The following is a 20,707-nucleotide window of genomic DNA, read 5'->3' as shown; positions in this document are numbered from 1 at the left end:
TTGGGAGCCATTTTTCTCTTTATTGTGGACGCGACGCATGCCACGTGGATGGTATTTCCTCCATATTATGTGCCATCATTAACGTCTTATCTTTATTCTTACAACCGAAATTATTATTCTTGGACAGTCCATTTCCAGATTAAATGTTTGTTATAGTAGCGAGAATTTCGACAGGCGAGTCAAGGTCATTCAATGTTTACGGTAGAAATTCTACTGACAATACTACCCCTCCCGAGGGTAGTATTGTCAGTTGGAGATGTTACCACAGCTTCAATGCCACCAAGCCTAGAAGGGTATTTTCTTCCCATTCAGACGATTAGCTCGGATTTGGTAATTTAAAAGGTACGAGCCGCAATTAAAACAAACAAACAACAAAAAAAGATTATTTAAACAAAAAGTTATACAACTGCTTTTTATAACAAGTTTCTATTAAAGCGGTTACAAATTGTGACATGAATTTCTGGGCGTCATACAAACATAAAACAAAGTGATTCTTAGAGATGCCAAAACGAGTGTCGGAATAAAATAAATATCCCATTTTGCGTGAATGGTCTTTTCTTCTTTTAATAGAGGGAATGGCCACTTTCGACTGAGATAGCTTTTGCTGTAATGAATCGCTCCGCTATGATGAAAAAGTCTGTTCATTTACAAAACACAAGTGTTAATTATTTATTCAGCAGGTTGCGCCTCTCTGTATAACTTTCAACCAGTCCATCCACACTATAATCCACCTCTTCATTTAAATAAATTGTCATAAACGAGACGAGCGAAGTTTTATGCTCCCCCCCTTTTTTGACTCTTATAAGCTCTTTATACCGATTCGTGACGTTCTCGTAGAGAATTTCATGGCAGTTGTGATGTAATATTTAAGTTATTTTGTGAGCCTCCATGAAGTGGATTGTCGCCTACAGACGGTACATTTTGCTTGTAATCTCCCATTACGCTGAACTTCATTACAAGTGTGTAATTATCGGTGCATGCTTATAGAGAAATGCATTTTGGCATTTGATCTGAAATATAGAAAGGTATTTTAAACAGAAATATATTTGAAAGTTAAATAAACCGTTTCAATTGCTTAGTCTATGTATAGTAAATAAAATAACATAACCTTGAAAATCTGCGCGATAAGCCTGCTATTTATCTTACCTCAAAGTAATTCCCGTGTTCCACATACGTGAGCCACAACGGACATATCCACGCGGATAGGCCTACTAGGTCACTTCATATCGGTCATCATCACTGAAGAAAAACTAAATTTCTTGACCATCACAAATATCTTTCTCTTATCATTTCATGCCGTTGGTCGATTACTGTAAGGTCAACGTTAAACCGAACAAAGAACGCATACACGGCACCAAACAGCCGTCAGCCCTAAGCACAAGAATCTGAGATCTCCATGTGGCTGATCGATGCACGAGGAATGTCTGTGCGTCGCCAGCTGTATGCGCAGAAGCAACAACGCCCCGTGCACGAAACCTAGATAAATAAGATCGAGTTTCACCTGTAATACACCTCATCTGGCGAGATATGTTGTGCAAGTTTAGCTAATAAAAAAAGCTATACACAACGGAAGCAATGTCTTTATGTCCTCCATGGATTAAGAACAGCCAGCTGTCTTCCACTGACGTCTATGCAACAAGAAAAATCCGAAACACAAATTATACCAAAATTTCAAGATTTCATTTATTATTCTTTTTAGGAATTCTTTTTACACATTAATTTTGAAGACATTGAGAACTTTCAGTTTTCTTAAGGCACACCCTTTTCTTTTTTATATATATATATATATATATATATATATATATATATATATATATATATATATATATATAAGAAATTAGCAACTGTTTCCAGCGGGCAGTGTCTCAGAGTTGACTTTATCTCGTGCTGATGAACAACTAGCAAAAATGCTCTTCAGTTGTTCAGAACTACTTTTGTATTTAGCAGAATAAGTGTGGCAGCTTTCTTTCTTCAAATCCTCGAAGTCTGGAATAATATCAAGGGTATACATTTATAATATTTTGAATAGATAAGTGATGATGGACTGAACATCTAAACACGCTGGCGAGATGTTCTTCAAGTGAAGTAATAAAAATAGAGTAAAGCGCAGTGATTGGAGAGTGAGAAGTGTGTGCTTCCCTTATTGTGATGACAGAGCATTTATGTTGGAGATCTCGCTAATGGAAAAGGCCTCGCAGGTAGCATATTTATATTTACTGTTATTCTAAATCCCGTTTACCACGTTACTGCCGCTTGACATTTTTCATCCATCTTTTACTTTTTCACCCATCTGGATGAAAAACCATTTCATTTTAACAATGGTTTTCTTTCGATTTGCTTTTGCGAAAATCCAAATATTTTTGTTAAGAAATCTTTGCCAGGACTGACTAATTAGGCCACATTGATAAGAAGACCCAAAAGGTCTCTATCCTCCTTAGTCTTGACTCTGGACAACACTCAATTCCATGATTTTTGAACTCGGTGGGCGGAAGCATACGTGTTCAACTGTAAAAAGATGTATGTGCTTTTTTTAACGCCCTGGCCGAGTTAGTGTGTTTTAGGAGAGTGTTGCATGTTTTTTTTAATCTCTTTCCTGACAGAAATTAGGACTTTTCAGCCAACAATAAACAATATACTGACAATGGACGATATACTGACATCATAGTTTTAACGGCCTCGGCGCAAATAGAATCAAAAAAAAAAAAAAAAAAGAAAGAAAACCCACTAAAATCATAGGTAAAGAAAAAAAACTTAGGTTTTTATAACAAGCAAAATGCTCTTACTGCATCTTTGATTTATATCTCTGCCTTTAGGCATCGTTTTCCAGCTAACTGAATTTTCCAGACCTATTTAGTGGTGTTCATGTACTCCCGATATGCATATTTTTTGTTGTTGTAAATTACTGTCTGCGCCGGAAACACAGTGGTTATAATATCCCCCCCCCCTATACACACGCCACAATGGGTGGTAAAGGCCCGGGCTTGAATCCCATCAATGATGCGAGGGACTTTTATGGGCTTTTTCACTCTGTTATTGTTATTATTCGGATTTAAGAGCATCGGCGATTTTCTGTTTGCTGGGCGAAAAACCCGACTTTCCGAAGGAAAAACCATACTACCGCTCGCCCGAGACCGACTAACTCAGCCAAATTGTGAAAAATACCTATAAAAATTCCCCCCCCGGCCATCGAGGGGATTCGAAATCAGGTCTTTTCCATCCGGTGTGGGGAGGACGGCGATCTTCTCAACTGTGCTACCCACGAAGGCTTTCATTCCGTTCTCGAGTTAGTCGGGTCCTGGGCAACCCCCCCCCCCATCTAGGATTTTTTCGTCCAGAAAAACAGACAAATCAACCATAGAACACACGCAATTAACAGACATAAGGCACACAGTACGGCAGATAAATTTAATTATTCGAGTGGCCTAAAAAAATAATAATAGGTCTAATAAGCGCACCAGAGAACACACGCAATTTATGGACATAATACACATGAGCAGACAATCCCTTTCCGAATTGGAATTTGATATTCGCTTCTGCTGGATCCCCAGCTGGATCCTGGGAAATGATTTGGCGGATTCTGCAGCCAAATCAGTGATCCGTTATAACTCTTGTTGTTATTTGGTTTTTAGGAGCATTAGCAACTAAGGCCATATTGCTCCGGGAATATGCGGTGATCATTCCCTGACTTTTCCGCGTCCTCCGTATTTGGTGGTGACGGGCTCGAACCCCGGTCTAAGCAAGAAAGCGTGTGCTACGCACTGCTGCTCTTTCCCACCTGGCTACGGAGGCGCCATAACTCTTGTCCATTAATACCCTATAGTGACTACAGGCAAGTAATTATAAAGAAACTGGTTTCCCAGTGGCAACACTCTTGTTGGCACGGGCAAGCTGAAAATAAACTATACGAGTTTAAGCCTGTAATCGAACATTGGTCGTCTAGCCTTCGCAGGGACCGTAAGGAGGAAGTTGTTCTAGCTCGGCTCCGCATGGGACACAGTCATCTGACGCATTCTTTTTTGCTAATGGCTGTCCTATGTGGGAGCATTGTGACACCATTTTAACATTGAAACATATCGTTATTGACTGTCCAAGATTTTTAAATGCACACTGTTTATGTTTTAGCGCTTTTAACCATCTGACTGAGCCTTATACAGTCAGTCAAATTTTAACTGACAAAGACAATATGTCCGCAATTTTTAACTCTTTAAAAACTGTAAACCTCTATAGACGTATATAAATGTTTTTTAATACGCATTATGCATATTTGTTTTATCAGATATTTTACTTGCCTTTTAACCATTCATATATATTGATATTACTGTTTATTTAACCTGTGTCTTATTTAAATATTGGACTTGGCGCATCATGGCCTTAGTCGCCCATGCGCCATAAAAACCAAAACCAAACCACACGGGCAGATAAGTTAGTCCTTTGGTGGCCCTAATAAGACAGGTCTTTTTTTGTTGTTGTTGTAAATTACTAATTATATTATACTATTATATGCCATTACTTATTATATTATATTACATATACCCTGTTTCCTGGACCATCATAAGATGCATTTTTTCCCGAATAATGTTGCTTAAAATATTCCTGTGTCTCATGGTCCGAAGGTATAATAGGTGCAAGCAAACTGCTGAAGTCTAGCTATTTTAGTGAGTAACCAGTTGAGATCACAGGTATGTTGTGGAATTAAACAAAGTGTGATTCAAGGAAGTTTTAGCCAAATGCAGCCATTGGATATCTCATTTAACTGTTTAAAGCATCCAGGCGTGAGAAGCAAACTAAATGACGATTTGACAGAATTTCACAAATGTGCGAATGGGTGGGTAAAAATTCTTGGCATTTAATGAAAAATGAGCCATTTTCCAAGTCTGTCAGGAAATTTAGAACTCAGCAGTACCCTTGATGGCACTGAGATTTTTACATATTGTGAAATTAAAAATTGATAAATACTTTTGCGTGGTATTCGTAATACAATCATTTTTTTTTTACATAGAATACATATACTTGAACAGTTTACATAAATTGTAACTCAAACTGCTACTAAACATCCCATATTGACATACGAATGCAGAAAAAAGCCGATTGGTTTAATCGACTAAACAATATCTGTCCTGCAACAGTAAATTAGAATTTTCGATGAACACAATTCCGTTACATTCAGAAGTGAGGTGTGGAATTAGGCGGCTCAGTTGTAGAATCATGATTCCACTTACTTAAGAGTATTCTGAAATTCCTTGATGTTTATGAATAAGTCGATGTTAAGTCCGAGGACTTTGCTTTCACCAAACCGACCGAAGAATGCACACTGTTTTAGACAGAATATAGTGACGCTTCCATAGCCTTAGTCAGTCAGTTTGTCGCTTAAAACACCCGCACACACACCTGCAAGTAAAGCCCTTGTACTATTCACACTCTCCTAGTATCTGCCATACCTAAACGCATATTTTCCTATTTTATTTCTACTACCTAAAAACACACCTAATCAGTGCTGGCATTCGTTGCTTCCCGATTGGGGAAATACCTTTTTATTAAACCATAGGCCATCGCGGTAGCATGTGGATATAATCATTGTCTTTCCCACACCGCGGAAAATGCCCAAGTTCGAATCCCATGAATGACTCGAGGACTTTTTTATGGGCATTTTCGCAATGTGACTGAGTTAGTCAGTTCAGGCAATGATTTTTTCCTCCTGTAAATTCGGATTTTTTTTCTCCAGTAAATAGCAAGCCGACCGAAAAACGCACACAACATTACTGACACTTCATATCCTTAGTTGCTTTGACGCTTAACACACATACATCTAGTCATGCATAGTATAATTTTGATAAATAGAGTGATCCTCCTCTTCTGTCTATCCTTCCCAAATGCTTACACATGGCATAATCATCATCCTTTATTTCGGGTGGCCATGTTATGTCGGCATTAAATGTTATCTTAAATCAGAGTTCAGCCTCACTTATTTTATTAGCAACCTCCTAACACTGCTGTAAACACAAGCACAGGTTAAGTATTCTTCAACTCTTCGAGCGCATCAACAAAAGAGTCTCTCGGTTTCCCAGTACTATTGAGAATACGAGTACATTTCATTTTTGTTACAATCTAATCGCTTTAGTAGGCTGCTTCCAGTAAAATAATATCAGGGATGAAGGGTTAATCGATACTGTTTTCATTTTGACGAATGTAAAAAAGATATTCCACAGCTAACCGAAAGTATTTTACCCAGACTGTACTGAAAGTTAGTTTAGAACTCAGAGAGGTATATTTTTTTTAGACCAACTATTATTGCACTATTACAACATGTATGCGAATTGCTAACCTTTACTAGGAGTACCGACGGATTTTTCTAAGATGGCAATATCATAAGTCGTGAATTGTGTATGAATTGTATTTAGAGCATTCCAGCAATCTGGAGACCAGTTGTCGGACATTTTATTCCCCCATTTCTCTGACAAATTTTTATCAACAACGATCAATATGACGTTATGTTGCCCACATGATGTACAAACCCATGCAAAATTTCAAGTCAATAGGTTGAGTGGTTCCAGAGATTATAACCGAGTAACATTATAAGGGTCCTTCGTTAGGCTACGGACCCTAAAAATCATCTTTCGCACACCCCTCCAATAGTTTGTCTAGTTCTTTCATGAATTTATTCAAGCTATCCTACCACTTCCACGACATCAGACGGAAGTTTGTTCCAGGGCAATCAACCCCGTTGGCTAAAGGCAAACTTACGCATGGTCACCGAACCGCCGTTCATACTTGGGGGGGGGGGAGTCGCCCGAGATCGGATTACTAGAGTAACGATTGGAAGAGACCTCATCTGAAGAGATTCAAATGCAGATCTATATAAAGCAGTGCCAAGTTGCGAAACAAATATACTATGACATTCGCCTGTGTTTCCGTGGTACAGAACGACTCATCTCGTTTCCTGGAGGACCTTGTCACTTGAGGGGTTCATTCCACGATGCTGACCTTTACTAGGGGTACCGACGGATTTTTCTAAGATGGCAATATCATAAGTCGTGAATTGTGTATGAATTGTATTTAGAGCACTCCAGCAATCTGGAGACCAGTTGTCGGACATGAATACTATCGAGAATTTGTGGAATTACCTGGAACCTTCATCCATGGTGGGAATGACACCACCAGGGAAACGTGCGAAACCTAGTCGAATCCATGCCAAGCAGGAATGTTCCCCCTATCATAGCTGCTAAAGGTGGGTCGATGTGCTATTAGAGACATTTTCTATTTTAGTGAGATAAGTAATTCCCCATGAAGAATATTTTTAGAAATTTAGAAATTATATTTCCAACTAAAATAATAATAGCTGAAACAGATATCAAAAAGCTTTTCCCCTGACTACGTTCGATGTGTAATAGGAGGTTGAGATTTGGAACCATGTTACTCCTCTGTGTAGTTACCTCCAAAAACGACACATTTCTTCCATCTTTTGCGGCACTTCCTTATGCTGAGAATCATGCCCACTTTGCTCTTGAAACCATGCTTCTTCGGCAGAAATTACCTCTGCATTGCTAAATAAATGCTTTCCATGCAAAAATTATTTAAGTTGCGGAAAGAGGAAGAAATCAGAGGATGCCAAGTCAGAGGAATAATGCGGGTGTGGCAAGATATGGAGTCTTAACTTCCGGGCAAGATCAGTGGTTGCGAGAGCAGTGTGGGCTGGTGCGTTGTCATAAAGCAACAGCACATTTTTGCTGAGCATTCCGCATCGCTTTTCCTTAATTGTCCCATGTAATTGCTTCAGTAAGTTGCTCTAGTAATGTGCATTGATAGTGGTACCCTTCTCCAAGTAATCTGTTAGAATAATGCCCATCTCATTCCATAAAACTAACAGCAACACCTTCCCTGCAGATGATTGCACTCGGGCCTTTTTTGGAGAGTTGATGATGATGGATGTTTCCAGATCAAAGTTATGTATCCACGATTCATCCATAGTCACCAATCGAAAAAAAAAAAAAAAAAACAACCAGATCAGTATCTTTATGACATATGGCGATCAATTCATCAGAGCAGGCCTGCGTTTTTTTTTTTTTTCTGAAGACATGTGAGCAAGCAAGGAAACCATCGTGCTGAGACCTCTCCACTGATCCATAGAATCAGCAACTATCTATTTAATTATTATTCAGCGGTCATTGAGGATCAGCTGTTCAGTTTTCTCCCCGAATTCAGCAGTGTGAGATGTGAATGGTCGCCCACTTCTTTCCTCATAGACGCTCTCCCAGCTCCATTTGAACTGTCTCCACCAATGTTTTACGACGTCATATGATGAACAGATATCCTCAATAACCATAGACATGGTTATGGATAGCCCTTATTTGTTTGCCTTGCAAAAATATGAATTTGACAATGGATTGATATTCAGCTTTATCCGTGATGATACTCTGTCATACATTCAGCTGTGTAACGAAAGAAACAAAAAGTTACAGCAATAAAACTGATGGCATATATTACTAGATAAACAAACAATACAGTCAATAAAATGTATAATAGAATACACAGAAGGTCAGGAAAAAAAGTTTTCTCTAAACATAAAAATTATGTGGAACCATTGTGGATGGCTTTCGTCGATGCACTTCAGTAGCACAAGCGACACTGCTTCAGTTGATGCATGAAGTGCAATCCGTGAAAACAGGAAAAGTGACAAAAATGTTTGCTCCAATGGATACCAAATTAGATATTTGGTATCCATTTATGAGAAATCTGGTGTCTTTTGGTTTCTGTCTCCAGAAGCAGTTCCAGGTAGGGGAATAGATCCTCCCACTTACGATCAAAATGATATGGACTTTTTTACTGCTACATGATTCTCCTCTTTCAAGAGGATACTTCCCTTAAAGAGGAATTAGTTTCTCTTACGGGAGAATCATTCCTCCTGGAACCGCCCCATTACTCTATGTGAACTTTTATTGTATATTACCTGTAAATTCAGCGGCTGAAAGAAGTATATATACCTTGTATGAAAGATTCTCTTTTTGATTGTTTCATACACGACATGTTTCTTTATTTAGAGCTGCTTTCGTTTCATTTCACTTTCATTTCTTCGATTAAATTTTCCACGCCATCGTCGACTGCAGTAAAAGGCGTCTCCTTTCCTAATCATAACACTTTATTACGTAGCTAGAACTAGTGTCACTGTGCTGCTGTGGCGCACGTGCTGTACAAGTCGCGTGTGTGTGTGCTTTCCCGAAATATTAATTATTAAAATAACTCATCTGTGTGAATGGCCTTGGGATTTTTTAAAACTAATTTCGTTTCGTTCTTTTCTTCATACATGCAACGTTTTCCGACAACACACCATTCAAGAGATTCTAATAGCAAATTTGGTATTATTCGAGGGTGCATGGCATTTACTAGCAACGAAACAGTTTAGCTTTTGTAAATTATTGAAAAGTATTTAAATAAAGGTGTTTTTACGGCTGAGGCTCCATGAAGGCAAACAGAAATGCTACTCTGTCAGCGATGTATGAACAAGTAATATCCCTGAAATATCAGTGAGGCCTGGACATGGGCTGATAAGTGCGTGCCTGCAAATGTGATTTAATACCTATATTTTTTTTATTTTTTATTTTATATATATGTTTTTATTATTATTTTTTTTTCTTATTATTTATTATATATTTTTTAAGGTCCTAGCCGCCGAAATCCCAGGAAAATAAGCGGCAGGACCTGCCAGAGTGAATCTACAGCTACTGGGTTCCTGGTCTGCCTCCACGGGGCGTAAGTGGGACAAGGTTGGGCCTCAATAGGGGTCCAACGGCTAAATGACCAGATGAACAACGGTACAGAACACAACACATGAACAATTCCCACACACTTTTAAATCTCTGGCATTTTCCAGTGAACTGGTTCATCACAATGAAAGCAACGCGGAGATGGGGAAAACCCCTGGTGCCGTAAGACAACAACACACACTTACACTTACACCTTTAGTTAGTTCAGATTAAAACAAACTATACTCACGTATGGCGGTATGAAATTCTTAACTTTCATCTCCATTTCTTGCCTTGGTTTTATCTGCAAAGAAAAAGAACACATTAATAATAATAATAACATTAACTAGATGCAACTAAGTGAGGTCTATTATTTAACTACAGCAGTGTCCGATGAACGCAGTATAAATCTGATTGCGTTCATTGAATGTTGTGTATTATTTTTTATGGCTAAAATCTAGAAACAACGACGACAGCCAACATCAATCTGATCTGTTCAAGCGGATTCTGCCAGCGTTCTAAATTACTCAGGAATCGTTAAGTTTTTTTGAATTATTATGAATATGCAAATGATAGACAAACTGAGATAACAGTCACAAAAGCCAGAATGAATTTTTGTATTCTGTGAAATCCTTAAATGAAAATATGTATAAAGATTCAACTTACCGTTATCAAAGTGATATTAGTAACCAAAGACGAAACGAGAAATTTTACCCCCCCCCATCGTGTTATATACTTGAACTTCCCTTCTTGGGCTCTTTAAAAACCATAGTAATCAAACATAAAGTCCCTCTGATTCTTCTCCCCTCCCCACCCCAGTAATTGCCAACCTGGCGGTATGGTAATTTCTCCACTATCGGTAACAAAAGTATGATTGTTACCGATGAGTAGATAATACAGACCGACATATCGAAGAAGTATTATCACCTTTTTGAGTTGGGCCTGTGAGTGGCGTTTTGTGATTCTACACTAATATGAGACTCTCTCCAGTAATGGCAAGATAACAAATCCAGTTTCTTCAAGAGAACCAATCTGAGCTCATAAAGAGGAGCTGATAAAACGGCTTAAATATTCTTTCTTAGGGAATCGGGGCTGGCCAGGTGGGTAAAGTGCCTGCCTAGCAACCCAAAGGTCGCGGGTTCGAATCCCGCATCGGGCTTGGATCAGGGTAAAATGCAAAAACTTTGGGAGGTGCATTATGACCACAGAAGCCGATGCGCTAACAAAAGAAAAAGAAAAGGGAATCGGATATATATGTATTTCTGATTCGGTTGTCTGGCATTTCGTTCACTTGGATATTTCGTTGGGAGAATACATCTCAGAATATTTATGAGTCTGTTCTCAGATTTCATTTGAGAAGATGGTATTCGCTTTTGTCTTTGATACCAGCACGCACTGGTTGAGTTCTGTGGTAACCACTTCACAAGTCAACTTAAGCGGTACACAAGCACTGTACACTCAATGACTGGTGAAGATTGTGCATTACTGTTATTCGTAATCTGGTAATCATTTATGCAATAATCCTCCTATGGCATTATTTCTGGCGGTACCACGAGTCATTAAGAGGCGTTCAGAGTAAAAGAAAACAATGAGAGATTCCCTTAATTCAACTAATAATATGTCCTCTAGAAATTTTTTGGAGTTATTTTAACGAGTTTTATGGGTGTACGCGGGAATGATCGCGCGCACAGTTCTTGTTGCGCTACTAGAAGTTAATGATGGTCCCCTTTATCTTGTTTCTAGGTGACCCCTATTTTCGGTGGCAGCCTTATTTACAGGTAGGAAACTAATCACCTTCACTTTTCCTGTCGTGCAGAAGTAACTTTTCGAAGTTTAGCACGCGAAGACGATATCATATTAGAAATTGCCATCAGAAAGTATTCATTTGTGTCAGAACTTGAATGGGGTCTGTTCTCTCTTTCGTGGAGTCCTGTGGAGATTAAGTCGCGTAAGAAACATATATTTTGTCCAAAGAGAGAGAGAGAGAGAGAGAGAGAGAGAGAAACTGAAGAGCAGAGGGATTTATTATGATTGAGATATATATATATATATATATATATATATATATATATTTTTTTTTTTTTTTTTTTGCCTCTTTTGATTCTGAATTCCCTTCAGTTACTAAATAAGAGAAGTGAAACGTTCGAAAAAATGAATTCACTTATTTACTTTTCGTTTTCCTTAGCAATTATAGTATGGAAGGGAAGGGGTGTTATAAAATTAGGAGCTACAGAATTCCTCCTTTCCACTCATGCAACAAATGGACAACAATGGCTTTCGTTTAGAAGAATGTTTTGCCTTCTTTTACGTCGTCTCAAATGGAAGCACTTAAAATTGATCCATGTTATGGGAATGCAAGTAATTATACTTTTTGTAATGACAACTCCTATTCTGTTGGCCGTTGAATATATACACAGTAGAGATTGAGACATTCGGCAATCAGGGGCCGATAATAGCTAATATATGGTCTGATGATGGATATCCGGAAAGGTTCCCGAAACGTCACCTTAATGTATAGGAATTTACATTTTAACTGTTAAACTATCCTAATATTCACGAGGTATGAGACGTGGTCATCACTAAAAGTAAAATTCTGGGAAAAACACCACTTTTTTTTTCTTTGTTAGCGCATCGGCTTCTGTGGCCATAATGCACCTCCCAAAGTTGTTGCAGTTCTCTGATCCAATCACTCCAGATTAACTGGAGTGATTAACTGTATGCTGAATTTTATTGGATTTCATTCACAGAGATATATATTCCATCTAAAATGCATTTGGGACATTTCTGCAACCCACAATGCAGCGCAAAATACATTACTGTATTTGCAAAATTCACAAGTGATGCAGTTTTTTTTGTCCGCCACTGTATAATCTTCTACAATCCAGATTAACTGTATGCCGATCTCGTTGTTTAACAATCCAGCCTTCTGGATTGTTAAACAAAGGTTGCCCAATTTCGTGGTACCACACCCTTACAATGCTCTCCCGCAGCTGAATTTTACTTGTTGACTTCTTCTGAGCAATTTTAGACGACATTATGTACCAGCAATTTTCAATATGGTTCAAATCTGCACTGTTGCCGGGCGGGCCAGTCCAACACTGTAATGTCAGCATTTCTTAGGTATGACTGCACCTTAAGGGAGAAAAACGAGGGAAAACATTGGTGTTAGGTTGTTTTAAGCCTTGTGAGACAAGAAGACAAACTCATCATTAAATCTAAATAGCATAAATCTTACCAATTTTGCTCTGTGGCAAGGTGCTGAGTCCTGTTGAAAAATGCAGTTTCGGAAGTCTGTGTGGTGATCCGTAATAACGGGTTTCTGGCACTCCTCCAAGATAGCGGTGTAGGTTTCTGCACTCACCGTTCCGTTAAACTTAATTCGCCCCACCCCTTTTGCTTATTATGCATTCCCATACCATCTGATCGGCGGGGAACTTTACAGTCGGTGTTATGCAGTCAGGATGGTATGCCTCCGATTTTGGTCTTCTGACATATCGCGTCCCATTCGAGCCATGTAGGTTGCATTTCGATTCGTCAGGAAAGACGACGGTGTCCCATTGCTCTTTTGTCCATGAAACATGCGTTTTACCCAAACAAGTAGCTTCTTCCTCATTTGTTGGGTCAACAAAGACTTCTTTTGGGCCGATAGGCATGCAGATGGTCTGTCTGCATGCCTATCGAAAGCCGTCTTTGGACAGTTCGTGCAATTATTTCAACACCAGAGCCATCTCAAAGTCCAGTTTTAGATCAGGAGCACTAGCATGGCGATTACGAATATCGATTTTGGAAAGGCGTAGTCACTCTCTTATGGCCTGATCCAGGTCTTCTCTTCACATCACCGGTTTCACGCTTTAATTTCAGCACCCGGGATACTGTTTACTGGTGGCAGCCTATTTTATCAGCGATAGCACGCGTAGAAAGCCCTTCCTGGGACAGAGCAACAGCTACACTTTTTTTTTCTTGGTGTCAACTGAACATATGGAGCCATGCGTACACCTCCGAAAAAGAGGATACTAATGAGTGTGTATACCCTTCCGACGCCGTATTCATAGATTACTGTCTGATGCAATAAAAGCGTTATCTGACGCAATACATTTACTTTGCGACAAACAAAATTACTGTAATCAAACAATATCTTATACGTTTCACTACAAATATTACTTTTTTTTAAGGTGAGCATTTTTTTTGTCCGCCTCTGTAGGTGATTCTAGAGTGTTTTGCGATAATATAAATTGAGGAGTAAGAGCTATAATCTTATAAAATCGAACACCCCTCATTCAGAAAGAGCGTTTGGTGTAAGTTTTGGTGGTTCGTGATAAACATGGCAAGAATTAAGAAAATGAGTGTTGAAAAAAGAAGTGCTATTATAACTCTGTATAACGAAAGTTGTTCCACGAGAAGTATTGGCAAAAACATTAGGTGTTTCATTTCAAGCAGTACAAACTACCATTCGACTGTTCAAGGTGATTGGTAGTTTAAAGGGAAAACCACGATCAGGATGACCGCACATAACAACGGAAGTACAAGATAAGACCATAACACTGATTTGATTTCTAAACGCAATCGACGATTTACTGCACCTAAAATCCGAGCTGAGTTCAATAGGAACAGAGAAACTCCCTTGTCTACGTCCACAGTAAAACTTCGTCTTAAACACGAAAGGACTTCATGGTTGTGTAGCGGTCCGAGATCCCTTATTAAAACTGGAAAATCAAAAGACACGGTCGGGTTGGGCTAAGTCATCAATATTGGACAACCGATGAGTGGGAAAAACATACTGCGGATGGATGAATCCAACTTTGAAATTTTTGTATTGAAGCGTAGAGTTTATGTGAGACGATTGCATTGTTCAGTGCCTACAGTCAAGCACAGTGGCGGTGTCATCCTAATCTGGGATTGGTTCTGTTTTTCTGGAGTGGGCGCATCTTCAAAATTGAAGGGATTTTAAGAAAAGAAAGCTATAAAAACATTCCTGAACATAATGCAGTATCCTCTGGACTTCGACTTTGTGGAATAAATTTATACTTTGTGGAAGACAGTGACCTGAAGCACAGCTCCTCTGAGCTGTGCAAGCACTTTCTAGTAACTAAACAACAGGAGGGGATATTGCAGATTGTGGTGTGCCACCCCATTCGCCTGATTTAAATCGAATAGAGCTTTTATGAGATCGTCTAGACCACCAAGTCCGTGAAGTCTTCCCATCTTCGCAAAATTTTGGGAAACCTTGCAGTTCGTTGTGAATAATGTTAATCAAGGCACTATTAGTCACTCAGTCAAAACAGTATTATGAAATTAATCCGAGAATACGTGTGTAAGGCAGTGATAAAATCTCGTGGAGAATATTTGTATGAAATATACTCAGTTTATTCGTTAATATTAATAATTTCAATATTTTTTGCTGTAAAATTTTCAATGTTTAATAAAATATATTATATTACTTTAGATGGTATGAATCAGAGCTGTAATACTCAATATGTTCTACGTTGATAATAATATTAGTAAATTAATAAGAGGAGTTTACCTCAATATAGTACGTGTAACACTTCCGTGTGATACCCTCCAGAAATTAAAACGATTTTTTCGTTTTAATTTCTGGAGGGTATCACACGGAAGTGTTACACGTACTATATTGAGGTAAACTCCTCTTATTAATTTACTAATATTATATTACTTTGTAATGCATTGTTTATATTAAACCGTGCATTCATATTTCAAAAAAAAATTAATGAAAACTTGTCATACGCTGTGATTCCAAACTTTTAGGCGAGAGTGTATATACATATGTATACATCTACTTTACCAAAAGTACTGAAACGTAGTTAAGCACACAACTTGCATTAAAAAATTAATACAATATTTGTTATTACCTTATCCCCTGATGTCTACTTGAATACGTGCCAATGTATCTCCAATACATAAGGGCGGTTCTAAGAGTGAAGTGGGAAATTACGGACCGGTCGGTCTAACTTTAGTATTAGGCGAAATCATGGAGGAAATGATCAAAGGTGGAATTCAGGATCATTTAGATAGAAATTGAATTCTAAAGGATACTCAACATGGTTTTGTAAAGGGAAAATCTTGTTAGCTATTTTGACAGGATCACTCGTGAGCTGGATTTAGGGAATAATTTGGACAGTGTTTATATGGATTTCAGCAAAGCATTTGACTCAGTCCCACATGAGCGGTTACTTTATAAGCTGGAACAGGTTGGAATCACAGGGAAGCAGAGGGCTGTGATAAATGGTTATTCCTCAGATTGTGTTGATGTAAGAAGTGGGATTCCCCAAGGATCAGTATTAGGACCAATGTTGTTTTTGATTTTCATAAATGGCATCGATGAAGTGATAGAGGGCGTGATGTTTAAATTTGCAGATGATGTAAAGATTTGTAGCGTAGTTAATGATGACCATGGTGGCCTATCGATGAGATTTTTCGAACATTTACTCGTAGAGATAAGGATGTCACAATCCCATTATATAAGGCCATTGTTAGACCACACTTGGAATACTGTGTTCGAGTATGGAGACCGCACCCAAAGAAAGACATGAAACTTTATCTTCAAAAAGGCCTCTAAGGTTGGGAGAGTAATACATATCCAGAATTTAAAACAAATACACCAACCGTTTAACTATAAGGGTTTAATACTGAAAACTATAAAATGTACCAAACGATACTACACTGTAAAAATACGGTTGAGATATGAAACTTCTTGAAAGGCTCCAAAGACGAGTAACTTGCCTGGTGAGATCGGCAAAAGGGCGTCCATAAGAGGAAAGACTTCGAATATGTGGATTGCAGAGCTTGGAAACTAGGCACTTTAGAGGAGACTTGATTGAGGTGTTTAAGGCTCGGAGAGACATAAGTGAAATGAATAAGGACGAAATTTTCACGGTTATAAATGATTCTAGAACTAGGGACCGTAAATTCAAGTATGGCCCCTAGTTCTAGAGATGTTTAGACTGGATTGCAGAAAGTTTTATTTTAGCCAGTAGGTTATAAATTACTGGAATAAGTTACCTACATGGGTTGTAGAGGCCGACAGTTTGGGGAAATTCAAAGGTCAGCTGGATAGTTACTTACGGGAGTAAACGCATAGGTTGGCTATTTCCTTTATTTTTTTTAAAAGTTCTTATTTTATTGTTTTATTCCTTTTTTTTTTTTTTTTTGGCTGATGCAGCATAAGCTATAGGCTCTCTTGTAGTATGTGGCCATTGCTAATACTAATTAATACATGCGGAGGGCTTCCTGTTAAATTCTGGTAAAAGGCCTGTGGCAGTTTGCTCCATTCTTTGTTCAAAGCAAAAGGTTTTCGTGGCCGTGCACAAATCGGGCGTTCTAATTCATCCCCAAACTACCCTGTTCGGTTGAGATTTGCAGCTCTGTGATGTCCACAACATTATACAGCTGTCCACAAATCATGAATCCATATATTGTGCTTTGTGACACGGGGTGTTATCGTATTAAAAAGTGCGAGAACTGGTTTCATACGATTTCTAAAGTGTAGTTTATGCAACGTTATATGGTACATGATGGTAGGAGTTGGAATTCTATTCACTGCAACCAGTGAACCGACACCATACCGTGTGACACACCTCCACGCAATAATGCTGCTATCTGCAAACTTCACAGTTTGGACAACACATGTGCGAAAGCTCTCGCCAATCATTATCCAACTTGAAAGAGTGTATATCAATACAGCTTTATTTTGATCACACTGGAAAATAGGGATCAATGGAAAGCAATGTGGTGCTGCTCCCCTCATCCCCCGGCACCGTATTACCCTGCACTGTCCTTTTGATTTGGTAATCAATGGCTTATGTGCTATTTGCCATATGGATTCATTGGCATGCAGTTTTGGAAGCGTTTACAGAATTAACTCTGGCTTTGGGCTGTTACAAGGCAAGTGAAGCTAAAGATGGGAGGTGTATGATGACCATCGGCCCCTTTCGGTGAAGATTTTGGACCTATTGTTTCTTCAACACAGGATCATTTTAGTATAGTTTCATAGCATGTTGCCAACAGTCCAACTTTTGGTTTTAACTGTCGAGAAATACTGTAATGCCCTTCCATTAAAGGGTGAAATATAATTCTATTAAGTGCATTTTTCTTTGATCTCAAATTTGACTATTCTCACGTAACTTTTGGACATCAGTGTATTTCCTGAACATGTGGAACCTTCAAAAATTAAATTGCAATCAATAGTTTTCTTTTGGTTTATGCTATTGCCTTATTCTATTTATGCTGCTGGAGGTTTTAATAGCCTTTCGTGTTTTGGGTCACGCTAAAACACAAAAAAACCCTTTGTTATTTATTATTATACTTCCTTTGATTCTAGCATATTATTATAGTAGTCTTCATTTTTCGTGCACCATTCCATAATGTATATAACAAGCGGAGGGATAGCAAATCCAAGTCGTTAAAAGTTTATTATGCGATCATATACGAATATCTGCATTACGCATTCGACCATAAATGCAAATATTCATATATTTGCATTTATGGTCGAATGCTTATCTTTAGAGTGTACTTTAATGGTACTGTTTCTAAGCATTCCTTTGAAAACAATCAAATTACTATTTATAAAGTAAACTGTAGAAAGGTTGATCTGTTTCCACGCAGCCTTCACAATTAGCGCTGTTTGCTTCTAACATCTTATTTCCCTTACATTTAAGTTTCACGAGCCGCATCGAAGGATATCTAATCCGATGCAAAACCTATAAGCGTGGAGCTACACTTATTCTACGAGCTTATTCTACACTTATTCTCTTAAATAACAGAACTAAATTGTTTATTTTTGCTCATAAATTGTTGATTAAATGCACTATATTCGCTAAGTTCGAATCTGCAGGTCTGTATAATAAACATACACTACACTGAATTCGCATTAGCAATACCCCGTTGTGTAAGACAGGTTTGTGACGCTGGTGAAGACTCAAAGTCGGCTGATATCAGATTTAATTCGCACACGTGGCGACCAGTTGTTGAGTGTGTGCGAGGAAGAAGGACCGGCATCAAAATCTTTCCGACTTTTAACGTGGAATGATTGTGGGGGCATGACGTGCAAGTGCCAGTATTCGACAACAGGCAACATGGTTAAGTACTCCCGTTCTGTAGTGTAACGAGTCTACCGTGACAGCTGAAAAGCGGGCGAAACACCACTCAAAGGTCACACATGGGACAGCCACATGTGGTCGACTCTTATGGTGAGCGCGTTGTGTCGCTTCATAACACTGCGGCGATGCAGCGCAGTAATCTAGTTAACCGCTCAGTACAAAGTAGAAATAACAAGACGCGGACAAGATATCGACATGGACTTTTGTGTATGCTGTCAAGTGGCACCGGGGGGTTCCCACCAACTCCCGCACATCCACATGCACTAGGCCGGACATTAGCTCGTATGGGCTATGGCAGTCTACGGCCATCACGGATACCCATGCTCATTGCGAGACACAAGAAATTGCCCCTTGCATGTGCATGTCAGCACCAACACTGAACAACGTGTGGAAATCTGTCGCCAGATCTGATAAATCCGTTTCGAACTCTGTCATGCTGATAGTCGTATCTGCATTTAGAGAAAGCAACATGAAGCGATGGCCTTTGGATTCACTGTTGGTGTTCGGCAGGCTGGAGGTAGTGGTATTATGGTTTCGAGACTGTTTTCGTGGCATGCCTTGGGTTCTCCGATCACCGTTAAACAACGGCTCGATGGAAACGCCTACCTTTCTATCTTTACCGACCAAGTACTTCGCTTCGCTTCATGATGACAGTGTATCCAAACAATTCCGGCGCCTATCAACAAAACTACGTCTTGGATAGGACTACCACAGGACATCCTGCAACACCTTGTGGAGTCAATGCCAAGACATGTATGGAATTGTATTACCGGCAAAAGGTGGCCCAACGAGGTATTAAGCAGGGGTTGCTAATGTTATGCAAAGTCAACTCAGTGTGTAAGCAAGCATGAAGTGTGAAATTTGCAAAGGATCTGTAAAATTATGGTTCTGTTGTAGAAAAAGATTGAAAAGCGCTGCGCAGTAGAGATGGGATAGGTAAAGTTTCTAGCTTGACCTAAATAACTCTTATTTGAGCTTTAGGATCGTTATAGTTTATTTATTTTCTTCTCCCCAGACGATGCCACTATCACCGATCGGGCGCATAGGTTCTGGGACCGTAAGTGGCTCGAGAGTTTGCGGATCAGCTCTACAACCAACATTAATAGGGATAGCGGTGTACGGATTCACCCCCTTTTAGAGACTATTATCCTAAAAAAGGATGAACGGTTCCGTACGACTTCCGTTCGAGCCACTTCCGGTTCCACAATGCAAGAGAGCGGAACACGTGAGAATGGAAACGTGTGATGCCTACCATTACCCTGCTGATATTTAAAGGTGTACTGAATAATAGAGAGTACTGCTGAAGAAGAAGGCTGGAGCCTTTGAAAGCTACGGGATTTTATCGCTTTTAACTTAGTATATTTTAATGCATTTTAATCTTGTGTTTTAATACTTTTAATATTGTAATACGTATATTAATTTTGTAAATACAGGTTATTGTAAATATAGTTATCAAGATTTGTTTTGTTTTATTTTATTTTAATTTTATTTTACTCCATGAAAGGTTGGTGAAAAAACGCTAAGAACGTAATATTTATTTTCTTATTTCTATTTGTATAATTTTCTTAACAAAACTATATACTTTAGTTGAGATTCTGGTTGTCTACCAAAAGCCTATAGTAATTAAAAAGCACTTGGTGCAAGTTAGGTTCTAAACTGAACTTTACCTAATGCTACTACTATTATAGTCTAAATTTCAGTTCATTTTCGAAGCGCTTGTAGGTCACACTTACCTTACCGCTTAATTCAAATAATTAGATATATACGTTAAAAATGACCCTTAATTGTTAGCAGACACGAACAAATCAACCAGGTGCAGCTTTGATAAGCGAGTCGATTTGACAGATCGATTATCTC

The 20,707-nt window shown here is 38.7% G+C and overlaps 1 protein-coding gene across 1 annotated transcript in view; it reads right to left on the bottom strand.

Annotated features, from left to right (window-relative positions):
• LOC150078461 (uncharacterized) overlaps positions 1-20,707 on the bottom strand; it is a 285,117-nt gene that overhangs the window by 145,041 nt on the left and 119,369 nt on the right. The window contains exon 5 of the mRNA XM_090384573.1: positions 9,988-10,041. Coding sequence (XP_090240699.1) covers positions 9,988-10,041 — 54 coding nt within the window. The remainder of the gene's footprint in view (positions 1-9,987; positions 10,042-20,707) is intronic.

The sequence above is a fragment of the Mastigoproctus giganteus genome, chromosome 11, assembly GCF_048544385.1.
Source record: "Mastigoproctus giganteus isolate SK-2022 chromosome 11, ASM4854438v1, whole genome shotgun sequence".
Taxonomy (NCBI): domain Eukaryota; kingdom Metazoa; phylum Arthropoda; class Arachnida; order Uropygi; family Thelyphonidae; genus Mastigoproctus; species Mastigoproctus giganteus.
This window is presented reverse-complemented; position numbering and strand designations above follow the sequence as displayed.